Source organism: Coregonus lavaretus (genome assembly GCF_964263955.1).
Source record: "Coregonus lavaretus genome assembly, chromosome: 9".
NCBI classification, from domain to species: domain Eukaryota; kingdom Metazoa; phylum Chordata; class Actinopteri; order Salmoniformes; family Salmonidae; genus Coregonus; species Coregonus lavaretus.
Window position 1 is genome coordinate 9,087,085 of NC_139996.1, and position 16,768 is coordinate 9,103,852.

The 16,768-nt window shown below is 40.2% G+C and overlaps 1 protein-coding gene across 1 annotated transcript; it reads left to right on the plus strand.

The window, feature by feature from the left end:
* The first annotated feature begins 280 nt into the window (after nucleotides 1-280).
* Nucleotides 281-16,252, plus strand: LOC311134512 (C-Jun-amino-terminal kinase-interacting protein 1-like). The gene is made up of 10 exons (XM_084168210.1): nucleotides 281-562; nucleotides 4,484-4,577; nucleotides 5,145-6,176; nucleotides 6,492-6,567; nucleotides 8,531-8,697; nucleotides 12,736-12,839; nucleotides 13,047-13,157; nucleotides 13,928-13,998; nucleotides 14,225-14,323; nucleotides 14,498-16,252. The coding sequence occupies exons 1-10, from the start codon at nucleotides 296-298 to the stop codon at nucleotides 14,568-14,570; spliced, it is 2,094 nt and encodes a 697-aa protein (XP_084024336.1). The 5' UTR covers nucleotides 281-295; the 3' UTR covers nucleotides 14,571-16,252.
* Nucleotides 16,253-16,768: the final 516 nt, after the last annotated feature.

Below are 16,768 nucleotides of genomic sequence, written 5' to 3' on the forward strand. Positions count from 1 at the left end.
TGTTTTCAGGGAGGTTTATCCTGCTACAGTATGATTGGATTAGAATGACATTACAGTGAGCAAGAGAGAGAAAGAGCCACAGACTCTGCTGATGTCATTGGCGATCGCTGATTGGCTGGCTCCGTCTCTGCTCTCTCCCCCTCCCTCCCTCTGCTCTCCTCCTCACTGAATCATTCTCTCTCTCTCTGCTGCAACGCTGATGCTGCCTGGATCTTCCCAGGACCATGTGACGTGGCCAGCCAGTAGCGAGGCCGGGAAGGCAGACGGGCGGGGATTCAGGGAATTGCAGGCAGAGATGCTCCACTTGGACCTGATCGACGCTGAGGAGGATATCCAAGAGGAAGTGGAGCACTGGGGCCTGATCCATGGTTCCCAAGACGACCACAGGCTCAACCAGGAAGAGAGAGGGTGCGTCGTTCTAACGCCTGTCAGACAGAAACAGACTAATGTGATAGAATCAGAATCTGCGGAACATCCGGTCGCTATGGATACGTACAGGCCCAAGAGACCCACCACCCTAGCGCTGTTTCCACAGGTGCAGCCTCAGCCTCCCAGGACTCAGGTGAGGGCTGTTTCTTTCTACCCTGTGAGGACACGGATCATCAGATCATCCGTTTGGTTCAAATAATGTTGGATTAGATACAGAATAGATGAAGATGTAGAGGGCCTGCTTCTATATCTGCCCTGTAATGACAGATTAAATTATGTCTGTTTCAACGATCAGATTTGACAGGATAGGATCTGTATAGGAGGTGTAGAGGCTGGTAGCTTACCGAGCACCAATATACAGTAGAGATCCTGCTCTTCTCCTCTGTGATTCCATATCATCTGTTTGGTTTAAATCATTCATGGGAGATCAGATAGAATGGGATCTGTATCGAGGCAGTTACCCAGGCACCGATACACAGACCTCCTGTCATGTAAATGTCTTCAGTTTAACTGTTAATGTCTTTAAATGAAAAGGATTATCATTTCTCATTATTTGCTAACGTGTATTTGGATATCATAGTGCTGAAACTGTTGTGGTTCTCAATCAAGGCATTGTTACAGTAGAGGGAATGTTCATTCATGTGGTAATGAATGTGCTCTTACTCCCTCTAGTTGACTGAGCCAGTGTTTACGACTGTGTATGTAGCATATGCTCCTTTCCTTGGTCTTTGCTGTCTGAAAATAGAAATCCCCTTCTGTGAGTCTGTCAGCTTCCCTGTCAGCTGAATGGCAACAGACAGGGAAGTAAGGGTGTGCTCACCATGGATAACAATGGAAAAGGACAGGTCAGAGTCCGTCAGTCCAACGGCAGGGCGGTTTACAATGACAATCCTATGTGCAATGGGTAGAGGAATGAGGATAATCTTTCATCCCTTGCATGTCATGTTGATCTGTAGAAGATCTTTGATCTTTCCCTCAGAATACACCTCTTGCCAGAGTGCTATCCTGTAGGCTAGTTAGTATTTATCGTGACTAAACAGGGTTTGTTAACGCCTGCATGCTTTGACATAGTCTAGTGAGCTACAGTCCTGACTTCATGGAAGAAGTGTACGACGAGGAGAGGGCTGTCATTTCTCTGAAGTAGACTTGGAATGATTTCAGTAATTGCCCACAATGCTCAGCACAACTGAGTCTCTCTAGTAGTATAATATACTTCCTTCTCAGAGTGTACATTGAAGTTTGACTGTTTCATCTTTAACCTAGGCTATTAGTACAATTATTGTCATGCATGTCCAGTATGTAGCCTAAGAATGATATGAACTCACCCAAACAGCCCCAACCCTTTCCAGTTATAATCAGTTATGACCATCTAAATAATCAGTTACAACCAGTTGAAACCAGTAATAATCAGTTATCACCAGTTGTTACGATGGTAAAAAGAAAAGGTCCAGAAAATATATTTCATGATGAGCACAATGTCTTTCTGAGTATGTAGTGAAATTCACAGAAGATCAGGAAATATCAGGATAAGGTGGCCAGATGTAGGATAACAACCTGCTACAGCTCCAGTATTTCACTGACTGGTTAATCTTGATCCTGTCAGGGTTCCTTCCCATCAGATAACCTAACATCACTTCCATGTCTGGGGATGATAGAGAGAGGCCCGCTGTGTGTGTGTGTGTGTGTGTGTGTGTGTGTGTGTGGCAGAACTGGGTTCAAATAGCACTTGAAATCATTAAAATACTTCAGCTGTGCTTGTTTTTACACTTGCCTGGTTTAATGGACCAATAGCATAGTCCCAAAACATCAAACCCCGCTCCTCTGGCACTCTAGGCAGGCTAAAGCAAATGCTAAACATATTTGAAAGATTTCAAATAGTATTTGAACCCATGGCAGCATGGTTCATGAGGAGGATAGAGGGAGGCCTGTGTGGATGCCGTTCCTCAGGCAGTGTAATTCCTAATTCTGGCCCTGTCAGTCCTGGTCACGTCTCTGTGTGTGGCACGGCCTGAACTCTGCTCCTGAGCCCTGCTGCTCGTGATCTCACCCTGTGTTGGGGTCGGAGAGGATTAGGCTAACCATGTTTTATGTCTCACTCCTACAGTCAGAGTGGTAGCCTGATACAGACAGAGACACTTCATCCATAAGGAGCTATTCTCAAGAACTGTGGAATAGGCAGTGAAATCGGCGTAATAGCCTGGTCCCAGATCTGTTTCTGTAGCAAGACCGCACAAACTTGTGCTGTAGCAATGCAGCACTTAGCCTGGTCCCAGATCTGTTATCTGAATGTTGGCACTACCTATTTTCAGACCCCCTCCAGATCAAGTGTCTCTATACCACACCCAGTCAGGTTTATAATGTGTTCAAGGTGAACGAGTACATTGGAGGATTTAGCTTTTTGTTTAGACTAGAGAGAGGGACTCCCAGCCATATGTCACCATGGCTGTTGCCGTCACTACGTGTCCCACCTGGTTACATCAGGCTGTTGTGAGGGATGGGTTGAGCTGTGTGTGTGTGGGTAGCCAATGGAGCTTATGGAGCTCAAGGCAGTTCAATTATCATGACAGCCATCGTAGTTGTTTATTTCAGCTGTGCTTTTCATAAGCCATAGCCACTTATCTGATCATGGATATTCGACATGGCACCTACCAGACTCTTATTATGATTGCTAAATACTGCACCGTTTAAATACTTGCCCCCCATCCCCCCTTCCCCAAAACACATGTAAATATTGGACTATAAATTGTGCCTTCCTGTATTATACTGATGCTAAAATGTTTATTATAGTCTACTGCCATTGACTTTATGTTCATATTCTTATATTTTATTATTTCTTATTGTTGTTGCATTGTCCAGAAGGAACCTGCAAGTAAGCATTTCATTGGACGGTGTATACCACACGTATCCCGTACATATGACTAATAAAACTTGAAACTATAGGGAATCCACTGTTAACTGTGCCAGGTGATGTGTCTAACATCTCAATAGACTTGTATCTCAGAGGAAATATGTCTAGGCTGTAGCGTGGGCTAACCTGGTTATGTTGGTGCCATGAATCAGATTACACAGTTGATGGGTATCAGCTTCTGGGGGTGAAGTCTTCCAGAGGTTCCAGCTATGATGAGTAATCCAGCTAGGTTCTAATGATGAGAAACCTTACTGGAGACATGAAGACTTGTTAGCTACCAGAGGGCTAACACAGTAAGTAATGAGTTTGATACCCGGGGGATTTCATGAACTCCAAAATGACTCTCCTTTATTTCATAAATAGAACCAATTCTTCACGAGGAACATTTCAACATCAAACTGTTCTATCAGCACACACACACACACACACCAAATAAACACACACACACTCTCTCTTTCCTCCGGGTTGTGGGGCACGGTAACCATGGTAACCGTGGCAGTGCCCGGCAGCAGCAGCTGCATCACCACAGTGAGTCAGCACCATCACTGTGAATGGTCTCTATGACAGACAGTGAGCTGTGTTAGTGTAGGAGCCTTGACTTCCTCCTCTTTACTGGCTCATTCCTGATTCCTCTTCCTGGCAGCCGGATCAGATTGTGGTGGCGTGTGTGATGTCATCAGTGCTTGGTTAGTCTCGCGCAGAGCCATATATTTAGATGGGTTTAGATTTAGGTGGCTCTGGTTCTTCATTCGGCTGCAGGAAGCCTGGAACGGAGTCTAGGGCTGGGTATATGTGATTGGAAACTGAGACAGTCATTGATCGTAGTGCTGCTTGGCTAAAAGAGCTGTGGGCTGGGCGGGACTGGGCTGGACTGGCTCTCTGGTAATAATAGAGAATAAAAAAACAGCCATAGCTAGGCAAAACAACACTCAGGCTTTCTAAAAGCCACTCCTTTGTGTGTGTGCTTGTGCACTGTGCACACTCTTAAAGGGTGATGTAATGTTTATCAAATTTAAAATGTAACTCTCTCTCCCTCTCTCTCTCTCTCTCTCTCTCTCTCTCTCTCTCTCTCTCTCTCTCTCTCTCTCTCTCTCTCTCTCTCTCTCTCTCTCTCTCTCTCTCTGTGTGTCTGTAATATCACTGTAGGACAAGGACACCATTAACAACAACTCGTTTGGAAAGAAGGACACGTGGAAGGACAATGTATCAAACTCAAACTCCTCCTCCCCCCACATAACAGGTGAGAATGGAATATCCACTGGTTTAAACCATAAACATCTACTGGTAGACAGTACTTTCTTTTAAGAATAATACCAACATCAACTTTAAACAAAGCAACAATGTTTGATTTTGCAGAAGTTAAAGTATTAAGGAAATGTATAATTAAGTCTGCTAAATGACGTAAATGTAAATGTAATTAATCATTAATAATTTTCTATGAAATTTGTCTAGACACGTTTTATTTAATGTCAATGAGCACAGAGTAATTGCACATATTGTAGCCAATGCGACCGTATTTCACCATACTCTACTCCGCTCATTCCTTCATAAAATGACTGTGGGAACATGGGAACATGGAAGCCCAGCGCTTTCTCAGTATTCTCATATTTCTGTATAACAGAACATGTTGGATTCGAAACACACCAATGGCTCTCATTCTGAAACTCTATACAGTATGCAGAATGGATCCTATTATTACTGTAGCCCTTAATAATCCTTCACTGTAAAGTTTGGTGACTAATGAATAATCTTTTGTTTTTGCGTGCGTTGTTGTTGTGTTTCTTTGTGTGCCTCGTGTGTGTTAAAGGGGATCTAACGCCCACTAATGAGCAGGTGAATGACGAGGCTGTGCAGCAGCACAACGGTGACGGCTCCGTGGCCAAACCACCACAAAACAGAGGGACAGAGAAGGCAGTCAAGGCACACAGCAAGGACTACGCCACGTTCATCTCACACGGAGCTACAGAAACACGGGGCCGACAGCGAGACGCCAAACAGCGGACTAAGAAGCCCTCCGCTGCTCCACACAACCAGGTTAAAGCAGCAAAACCCAAAGCAGGCAGCATGAGAGACACTGCTGTGGAGGGGGACAGGAATAGGGACGGTAGCAGGGGGCAAGGTGGAGGACAGGGGCGAGGGCAGGTTCGGGGCTGCTGCCAGGAGGAGGAGCTCCAGCCAGAGGCCACTGAGGAGATCTACCTGACCCCGGTACACCAGAAGAACCCTGACACTGACTGTGACACTGTCCGTCCCTTCCTGTCTCAAAGCAGCGAGGGCAATCGCATGTCCATCAGCTCCGATGCAGAGGGACCCCCAGCATACCCAAACACCGCCCTCCCCGACCGAACAAACCCCTCCATCAGCGAGGAGGACGAGGTCTACCTGCACCCCTCTGCACCTCCTCCACGCTCCTCCTCCTCGTGCTTTAGGCCATCCGTCAGTGAGGGAGGGGACCAGGACAGGGGGGTGTGTGACAGAGGCTCTAAGTGTAGATCTAAGGGTGAGTTGGGGGCTCTGCGGACTCGGAGCGCCGAGGCCGATGGCCTGTCTTATGACTCTGTAAAGTACACCCTGGTGGTGGACGAGCACGCCCAGCTAGAACTGGTGAGCTTGAAGCAGTGTTACCATAGCTACAGTGAGGACAGCGACACAGAGACAGTGTATGAGTCAGCCAACGAGGAGGAGGACTATGAGGTGGATCGCAGCGAGCTGAAAAGAGAAAGGAGAAAGTCATCACGCTTGTCCAGGGCTGCTTCGTCATCTGAGGCAGGGGTTGGCGGGGGACCTCGAACACGCAAGTTCCTCAATGTGTTTGTGAACGGACATTTACGCTCCTCTGGTGAGTTCTATGACCGGCTGCTGCCATCCTTTTTTTTTATTTTCTTTTTAAACCTTTATTGAACCAGGAAGTCTCTTGGGATGAATAACCTTTTTTCGAGGGAGACCTGGCTCAAGGTTATGTTATTTCTCAGTTGTATTGCAATTTCATTTAAACCATATTTCTGAAGGAAGAAACATTAGATTACCACTTACTACACAGGAGCTACAAAGGTTCAAGAATGACCAGTCCCCAAAGTCACTCCCGTATCAGGTTTTTTTGGCACTATTAATGTACTAGGGCCATAAAGCTCTTCTCCTGCCTTGTGTCCTCCAGGTGCAGAGTCCTTTGGCCTGTTCTCCTGTGTGTTAGATGGGGTAGAGAAGGAGCAGAGCCACAGAGCTGTGTTCAGGTGAGACATTGTCTGGGGTTACTCTGTATAATAACCTTCATGAATAAGCCATTATACAGTTCATTCAGAAAGTATTCAGACCCCTTTACTTTTTCCACATTTTGTTACGTTACAGCCTTATTCTAAAATTGATTAAATAGTTTTTTCCCCTCATCAATCTACACCAAATACCCCATAATGACAAAGCAAAAACAGGTTTTTAGAAATGTTAGCAAATGTTTTAAAAATTTAAAATATTACATTTACATAAGTATTCAGACCCTTTACTCAATACTTTGTTGAAGCACCTTTGGCAGCGATTACAGCCTCGAGTCTTCTTGGGTATGTCGGTACAAGCTTGGCACACCTGTATTTGGAGAGTTTCTCCCATTCTTCTCTGCAGATCCTCTCAAGCTATTTGCAGGTCTCTCCAGAGATGTTCGATCAGGCTCAAGTCCGTGCACTGGCTGGGCAACTCAAGGACATTCAGAGACTTGTCCCGAAGCCACTCCTGCATTGTCTTGGCTGTGTGTTTAGGGTCGTTGTCCTGTTAGAAGGTGAACCTTCGCCCCAGTCTCTCAGGAGCAGGTTTTAATTAAGGATTTCTCTGTACTTTGCTCCGTTCATCTTTCCCTCGATCCTCAACCCAGTCCCTGCCGCTGAAAACAGCCCCACAGCATGATGCTGCCACCACCATGCTTCACCGTAGGGATGGTGCCAGGTTTCCTCCAGACGTGACGCATGGCATTCAGGCCAAAGAGTTCAATCTTGGTTTCATCAGACCAGAGAATCTTGTTTCTCATGGTCTGAGAGTCCTTTAGGTGCCTTTTGGCAAACTCCAAGTGGGCTGTCATGTGCCTTTTACTGAGGAGTGGCTTCCGTCCGGCCACTCTACCATAAAGGCCTGATTGGTGGAGTGCTGCAGAGATTGTTGTCCTTCTGGAAGGTTCTCCCATCTCCACAGAGGACCTCTGGAGCTTTGTCAGAGTGACCATCGGGTTCTTGGTCACCTCCCTGACCAAGGCCCTTCTCCCCCGGGCACCCTGCTCTAGGAAGAGTTGGTGGTTCCAAACTTCTTCCATTTAAGAATTTTGGAGTCCACTGTGTTCTTGGGGACCTTCAATGCTGCAGAAATTTTTTGCTACCCTTCCCCAGATCTGTGCCTGGACATAATCCTGTCTCAGAGCTCTACGAACAATTCCTTCGACCTCATGGCTTGGTTTTTGCTCTGACATGCACTGTCAACTGTGGGACCTTATATAGACAGGTGTGTGCCTTTTCCAAATCATGTCCAGTCAATTGAATGTACCACAGGTGGACTCCAATCAAGTTGTAGAAACATCTCAAGGATGATCAATGGAAACAGGATGCACCTGAGCTCAATTTCGAGTTTCATAGCAAAGGGTCTGAATACTTATGTAAATAAGGTATTTCTGTTTTTTATTTTTAATACATTTGCTAAACTTTCTAAAAACCTGTTTTCGCTTTGCCATTATGGGGTATTGTGTGTAGATTGATGAGAATGTATTTGTATTTAATCCATTTTAGAATAAGACTGTAACGTAACAAAATGTGGAGAAGGGGTCTGAATACTTTCCGAATGCACTGTAAATGGGTTATACATATTTATGAATGCTTAAAGCAGTCTTACACAGGGTCCTCCTTCAGGCGCTGACAAACGCATTAAAGATTCATTACATGGATAAACATCAAACACAACATCATAATGGTCTGACATTTAGTTAGTGTCCTCATGTAATCACCACCTCGTTAGCAAGATGTACCATGCATAATTCCATGCTCGCAGTGTTTCTTTTGCATCCACTGTGGAATGGTTTTCCTTCCCACTGTGCTCCTGCTTGCTCTTTGGGTCCAGGCTGGGTTACTGTAAAGCACTTTGTGACAACTGGTGATGTAAAAAACGACTTTCTAAATACATTTTGATTGATTTATTGATTACCCATGCTGTCTGTGTGATTGACAGGTTCATCCCTCGCCATGACGATGAGCTGATGCTAGAGGTGGATGACCCCCTGCTGATGGAGGTTCAGGCTGATGACCTGTGGTGTAAGGCCTACAACATGAGGACTGGGGCCAGCGGCATCTTCCCTGCCTACTACGCTGCCAAGGTCACACTGGAACACAGCAAAGGTATCAAATATGGTTTATTTAACCCATTACACAGTGTTTATTATGGTTTATTTAACCCATTACACAGTGTTTATTATGGTTTATTTAACCCATTACACAGTGTTTATTATGGTTTATTTAACCCATTACACAGTGTTTATTATGGTTTATTTAACCCATTACACAGTGTTTATTATGGTTTATTTAACCCATTACACAGTGTTTATTATGGTTTATTTAACCCATTACACAGTGTTTATTATGGTTTATTTAACCCATTACACAGTGTTTATTATGGTTTATTTAACCCATTACACAGTGTTTATTATGGTTTATTTAACCCATTACACAGTGTTTATTATGGTTTATTTAACCCATTACACAGTGTTTATTATGGTTTATTTAACCCATTACACAGTGTTTATTATGGTTTATTTAACCCATTACACAGTGTTTATTATGGTTTATTTAACCCATTACACAGTGTTTATTATGGTTTATTTAACCCATTACACAGTGTTTATTATGGTTTATTTAACCCATTACACAGTGTTTATTATGGTTTATTTAACCCATTACACAGTGTTTATTATGGTTTATTTAACCCATTACACAGTGTTTATTATGGTTTATTTAACCCATTACACAGTGTTTATTATGGTTTATTTAACCCATTACACAGTGTTTATTATGGTTTATTTAACCCATTACACAGTGTTTATTATGGTTTATTTAACCCATTACACAGTGTTTATTATGGTTTATTTAACCCATTACACAGTGTTTATTATGGTTTATTTAACCCATTACACAGTGTTTATTATGGTTTATTTAACCCATTACACAGTGTTTATTATGGTTTATTTAACCCATTACACAGTGTTTATTATGGTTTATTTAACCCATTACACAGTGTTTATTATGGTTTATTTAACCCATTACACAGTGTTTATTATGGTTTATTTAACCCATTACACAGTGTTTATTATGGTTTATTTAACCCATTACACAGTGTTTATTATGGTTTATTTAACCCATTACACAGTGTTTATTATGGTTTATTTAACCCATTACACAGTGTTTATTATGGTTTATTTAACCCATTACACAGTGTTTATTATGGTTTATTTAACCCATTACACAGTGTTTATTATGGTTTATTTAACCCATTACACAGTGTTTATTATGGTTGATTTAACCCATTACACAGTGTTTATTATGGTTGATTTAACCCATTACACAGTGTTTATTATGGTTTATTTAACCCATTACACAGTGTTTATTATGGTTTATTTAACCCATTACACAGTGTTTATTATGGTTTATTTAACACATTACACAGTGTTTATTATGGTTTATTTAACCCATTACACAGTGTATATTATGGTTTATTTAACCCATTACACAGTGTTTATTATGGTTTATTTAACCCATTACACAGTGTTTATTATGGTTTATTTAACCCATTACACAGTGTTTATTATGGTTTATTTAACACATTACACAGTGTTTATTATGGTTTATTTAACCCATTACACAGTGTTTATTATGGTTTATTTAACACATTACACAGTGTTTATTATGGTTTATTTAACACATTACACAGTGTTTATTATGGTTTATTTAACCCATTACACAGTGTTTATTATGGTTTATTTAACCCATTACACAGTGTTTATTATGGTTTATTTAACCCATTACACAGTGTTTATTATGGTTTATGTAACCCATTACACAGTGTTTATTATGGTTTATTTAACCCATTACACAGTGTTTATTATGGTTTATGTAACCCATTACACAGTGTTTATTATGGTTTATTTAACACATTACACAGTGTTTATTATGGTTTATTTAACCCATTACACAGTGTTTATTATGGTTTATTTAACCCATTACACAGTGTTTATTATGGTTTATTTAACACATTACACAGTGTTTATTATGGTTTATTTAACCCATTACACAGTGTTTATTATGGTTTATTTAACCCATTACACAGTGTTTATTATGGTTTATTTAACCCATTACACAGTGTTTATTATGGTTTATTTAACCCATTACACAGTGTTTATTATGGTTTATTTAACCCATTACACAGTGTTTATTATGGTTTATTTAACACATTACACAGTGTTTATTATGGTTTATTTAACCCATTACACAGTGTTTATTATGGTTTATTTAACACATTACACAGTGTTTATTATGGTTTATTTAACACATTACACAGTGTTTATTATGGTTTATTTAACCCATTACACAGTGTTTATTATGGTTTATTTAACCCATTACACAGTGTTTATTATGGTTTATTTAACACATTACACAGTGTTTATTATGGTTTATGTAACCCATTACACAGTGTTTATTATGGTTTATTTAACCCATTACACAGTGTTTATTATGGTTTATTTAACCCATTACACAGTGTTTATTATGGTTTATTTAACCCATTACACAGTGTTTATTATGGTTTATTTAACACATTACACAGTGTTTATTATGGTTTATTTAACCCATTACACAGTGTTTATTATGGTTTATTTAACACATTACACAGTGTTTATTATGGTTTATTTAACCCATTACACAGTGTTTATTATGGTTTATTTAACCCATTACACAGTGTTTATTATGGTTTATTTAACCCATTACACAGTGTTTATTATGGTTTATTTAACACATTACACAGTGTTTATTATGGTTTATTTAACCCATTACACAGTGTTTATTATGGTTTATTTAACCCATTACACAGTGTTTATTATGGTTTATTTAACACATTACACAGTGTTTATTATGGTTTATTTAACCCATTACACAGTGTTTATTATGGTTTATTTAACACATTACACAGTGTTTATTATGGTTTATTTAACCCATTACACAGTGTTTATTATGGTTTATTTAACCCATTACACAGTGTTTATTATGGTTTATTTAACCCATTACACAGTGTTTATTATGGTTTATTTAACACATTACACAGTGTTTATTATGGTTTATTTAACCCATTACACAGTGTTTATTATGGTTTATTTAACACATTACACAGTGTTTATTATGGTTTATTTAACCCATTACACAGTGTTTATTATGGTTTATTTAACCCATTACACAGTGTTTATTATGGTTTATTTAACCCATTACACAGTGTTTATTATGGTTTATTTAACCCATGACACAGTGTTTATTATGGTTTATTTAACCCATTACACAGTGTTTATTATGGTTTATTTAACCCATTACACAGTGTTTATTATGGTTTATGTAACCCATTACACAGTGTTTATTATGGTTTATTTAACCCATTACACAGTGTTTATTATGGTTTATTTAACCCATTACACAGTGTTTATTATGGTTTATTTAACCCATGACACAGTGTTTATTATGGTTTATTTAACCCATTACACAGTGTTTATTATGGTTTATTTAACCCATTACACAGTGTTTATTATGGTTTATTTAACCCATTACACAGTGTTTATTATGGTTTATTTAACCCATTACAGTGTTTATTATGGTTTATTTAACCCATTACACAGTGTTTATTATGGTTTATTTAACCCATGACACAGTGTTTATTATGGTTTATTTAACCCATTACACAGTGTTTTATTGTATTTGATTTAATCCATTATAAGGGATTTGAACATAGCAAAGGTAATGCCATCAATACACTTTGGGCATCAATGTTTGGTTATAGGATCAATATGGGCATTCTACGAAATGCCTGAAATAAATTAGCCTGAGTGCCAGTCTGTTCGTGCTCTCTTGCCAACTCCTTGCCACTCATTGTCATACCAAACAGCCAGTAGGAGTTGGTCTTTTGGAGAGAGCACAAAAAGGTTCTTTAAAAAGCAGTAATTGGCTCTGAATGAACCTCTACTGTATACTATGCTGATGAAATGAAATCTGTGTGGACCAGCATTGAATGTTGTTGAAATTTGCCCTTGTCTTACCCAAATAATGACAGCTATTCACTGCTATTAATACCAGTATGTAATGCTCCTAACTGTAAATCAAACCATTCTCTCCTCTTATATCAATTAGATGACAAAGATGACTGGGTTGACAGATTCCGTGTGAAGTTCCTTGGCTCTGTTAACGTACCGTACCACAAAGGCAACGATGTGCTTTGTGCTGCTATGCAAAAGGTAGAGTATTAGCCCCCCTAGTGGTGTGCTGGAGTTTCTAATCTAAACCCTCGTTTCACAATCCTCATTTGGAATAATGTAGACGGAATGTGATCTGGAAGTTAACTGTACTTACAGAAAAGTCTGAGACTGGATTTGCTAAATTAAAAGGTACACAAGTAAACACGGTATTTGAATCTGACTATGTTGTTCTTGTTCGGTCAATAGATTGCTACCAACCGGCGGATGACCATGCAGCCTCCCTCGACATGTATTCTGGAGATCAACATGAAGGGGGTGAAGATCATAGTGCAAGATGAATGCAGGACCTCGGAAAGAGTATGTCCTCTCTTATACCCTAAAATGGCCTTATTCCATGCTTCACTGTTATTAGTTTATGCATCATTGTTCAAGGCCCATGTTTCATTTGGATTAGCTAGATACATGTTGTGGTAGCAGGGTGGACACTGCCAGTCTGTTCACAGTGTGGTAGCAGGGTGGACACTGCCAGTCTGTTCACAGTGTGGTAGCAGGGTGGACACTGCCAGTCTGTTCACAGTGTGGTAGCAGGGTGGACACTGCCAGTCTGTTCACAGTGTGGTAGCAGGGTGGACACTGCCAGTCTGTTCACAGTGTGTTAGCAGGGTGGACACTGCCAGTCTGTTCACAGTGTGTTAGCAGGGTGGACACTGCCAGTCTGTTCACAGTCTTGCATTATGACCACTCAGTCTTAAGACTTTTTAAGCCTCCTCACTCGTGGTGCACCGACAGTGTGCCCTTTTGGACTGGCTTACTGTATGAACAAGCTCTCAGACACAGACCATAGGGTCTCAGCTTAATATTCTGTTTAACTGGTGTGCTGTGGCCTGCGTGTCAGTCTGGTTCTGCCGATTGGATGACATGCCAAACATGAGCAGAAACAGACGGGCTTCCATGCTAGCATGATGCCTTCACTCAGGCTCAATAGTAACTGTGCCCATAGCAACAGAATGAGTAGGATACATTCTATGAGTACTTGTTCTAATTCTATAACTGTACTTTCTCTGACATCACACGCTAGTGCAGCAACTGACCGTGACTATCTCTCATCTCTATGTATATTTTCACAGGGGGATAAGTGCTTTCACTTTTTTCAGCTTAAGAACATCTCATTTTGCGGCTGTCACCCAAAACATAACAAGTGAGTAAATTAACTATCATGACACATACTAAACTAAGGAAGTAATTCAACTTAAAGCTATATAAATACTGTACAAAAGCGGATTCATTGCATAAAGAAATATGGGATTTTAAAAAGCTGTAACTCAAGGGTACAAAGACTAGCAATTGAGAGTTGCTACTCAACTCTAGACACTGTATCTGGAGCATATTGCATCATGTCTCTCCCATTGCGCTCTCCCATCCAGGTATTTTGGATTCATCACTAAACATCCTGATCATAAGCGGTTTGCTTGTCATGTCTTCATGTCAGATGACTCCATGATGCCACTGGCTGCGTCTGTTGGGTAAGCTCTCAACTTAATCTTTCCTCCTTTCTCTCTACCACTCATCCCTTCTTACTATCCAAATATGCTAATGTACATGTACATCGCACTGTTTATATAAACACATGTTTCTATTAACAAATTACTACTGACTATTTGTACCTAACTCCTCTTTTGTTGTTCCTGTACATATAGGAAAGCCTTCCAACTGTACTACAAGGAAACAGTGGGATACTCCTGCCCAACAGAGGACATCTTCATTGAATAGCGTTCTCTCAATAGTATATTTCTCCAATATTGTGTCATGATGAAACAACTTGCATGGTGGATTTTAAACTGCAATGAATGGTAACGCTTTGGCCGCCTCCTAAAATAAATATTTACAATATGCCAGTAAATAACCATTTAGTAATACTGATCTGCAACACAATCTCCTTGGTGCAGCTTTCTACTCACTGTCATGTTTCTACAGCACAAACATGTCTACAGAAATACCCAAACTAAAGCGTTACCAGTCCTATCTAAAAGAGCATAGATGCATCTTCCTCACAAAGGTTATTGGCCAAAGGTACAGTACTGTTAACTGTAAAGTGTGCAGCCAAATGTGAGGACGGTACTACTGTACAGAGAAACCAACAAGTAGTTACAGATCACACTCAATATCAAGATAGAATATGTTTGTGGCTTTATGAGCTATTCCAAATTATATGAGATCACTATCAAGTCACCTGGAAACCTCGTCTCTGTACGGAGGAAGACAGTGGCAGTGATTTCAATCTGTCTACGTGTCCCTGGACTGTTTTTAGTATCACACTGTTTGATTTCAGATTCAGTTAGTATGTATGTTGGAAAGTTTATTTATGGAATAATGGTCCATCACATCATGACAGGCTTTAAATGAAATGCAGTCCGTCAGTGCATTCTCACCAATTAACTATGTGAAAATTAACTCTGACTGGGGCTTGTCATCTATCTGCCAATACCAAAAAGGTAAATTGACTCTTATTTTTTTACTGTCGTGAAAGGAATGTCATTTCAATTTAAGAAATGGAAAATAGTAGTCTGTTATTTAAGAATTCATGTCTATTGGTGGGTAAGCAGGTGTAAGTTAAGAATGGTAGCCTAATAACATTGTTTCCTACATAATTACATCATGCTCTATCACGTTCTGTTTGGAATTCTATCCGGGTGACCCTCAAAAATGACAATCTACAGACAAAAAAGCCCTACGTATTAATACTACTCCTACTGTAACCTGGAAACAATATGTTTGGCCAAAATTGTAAGGTGGAATCACTGTATAAGGAAAATATTTAAATACATATGATCTTGGAATCACTGTGGTCTTACCACTTTAAAAGTCATCCAGAAGGCACGTGTTCGGAAATCAAAACCACAAGTAGTGCCTATTTTCTAATTATTGTGATTACTGTTTACAGTATGTATTTCCTTTTTATTTGAGATTATTCTCCTGGCACTGTGGGACAGACGTATTACCTGTACAATATGCTGTTTGTAAATGAAATGTCCTACAGTAGATTTGATCAAACCCAACGTGTATTGCATGATATCAATGTCAAACAAAACGATGTAGAGAAAGAAACAGGAGGTCAATTCTTGTCATTAAATCTGAAGGTGTTTAAATCCTCTCTGAACTTCTCTGAAACTCAGTCGGGGTCTCAACTTACTGTTGAGAGTTAGAACACACAAGGTGCGATTTTGAAATTTGGTTGCGCATCAGCAGTTTTTCTATTATGTCAGTCACTGGCAAGTCACTCAATTAGCCCATGTCAGCTAACATTTTTTAGATTGGTAAATTAGTCTATCGGCCAGCTATCTAAACTTGTAGTAATCGTGGTCGAATTACCGACTGGAGCCCCCATTGATTTTCTTGTCACTGTCACTCGGATATCATAATAAAGACTGCAAACATTTCTCTCCGCCCAATGGAAAAATGAGTAGAATTGCAAGAAATTATTTATAAAATTGCAAAATCTTCTCTCCGCCCCATGGCAAAATGTGTATATTTGCAGCAAACTTGATTTAAAATGTCTAAATCCTCTCTACGCCCCATGGCAAAATTGTTTTTTTCTCTGCTGTCAAGAGGGAGGGGTTATAGATGTAACAGGGTCAATAAGATTTTTAGTCAGTCAGTGGGAGTATAACACAGGAGGCCAAGGGCCATTTAGAGAGTAGACCATTGGGGAAGTAGGTGAGTCTCTATGGCTGTGTCATAGAGGAGGAGGCCAAGTGAGAGGTTTTACTCCACCCAAGAATCTGTCCACGTGAGAAACCCTTTTTCGTATTGAGTTCTATGAGTGTCGAATTATGTGGGGCTTATTTGATTGAAAATAAGTTTCGTAATGTTTAGGCTGTTACAAATGTACAGATATAAGTGGATGCACGTGGCATTTTGGCAACTTTGAGGAAAAGTACCTGTTGTTCACACGCATATCTGCCCACTCA

Bases quoted from the DNA above. Each gene is read 5' to 3' on its own strand.
- LOC311134512 (XM_084168210.1), top strand. From the start codon at position 296: ATGCTCCACTTGGACCTGATCGACGCTGAGGAGGATATCCAAGAGGAA. The intron at 13,158-13,927 runs GTATGTCCTCTC...ATATTTTCACAG, and splicing joins AATGCAGGACCTCGGAAAGA to GGGGATAAGTGCTTTCACTT. The intron at 13,999-14,224 runs GTGAGTAAATTA...TCTCCCATCCAG, and splicing joins TGTCACCCAAAACATAACAA to GTATTTTGGATTCATCACTA.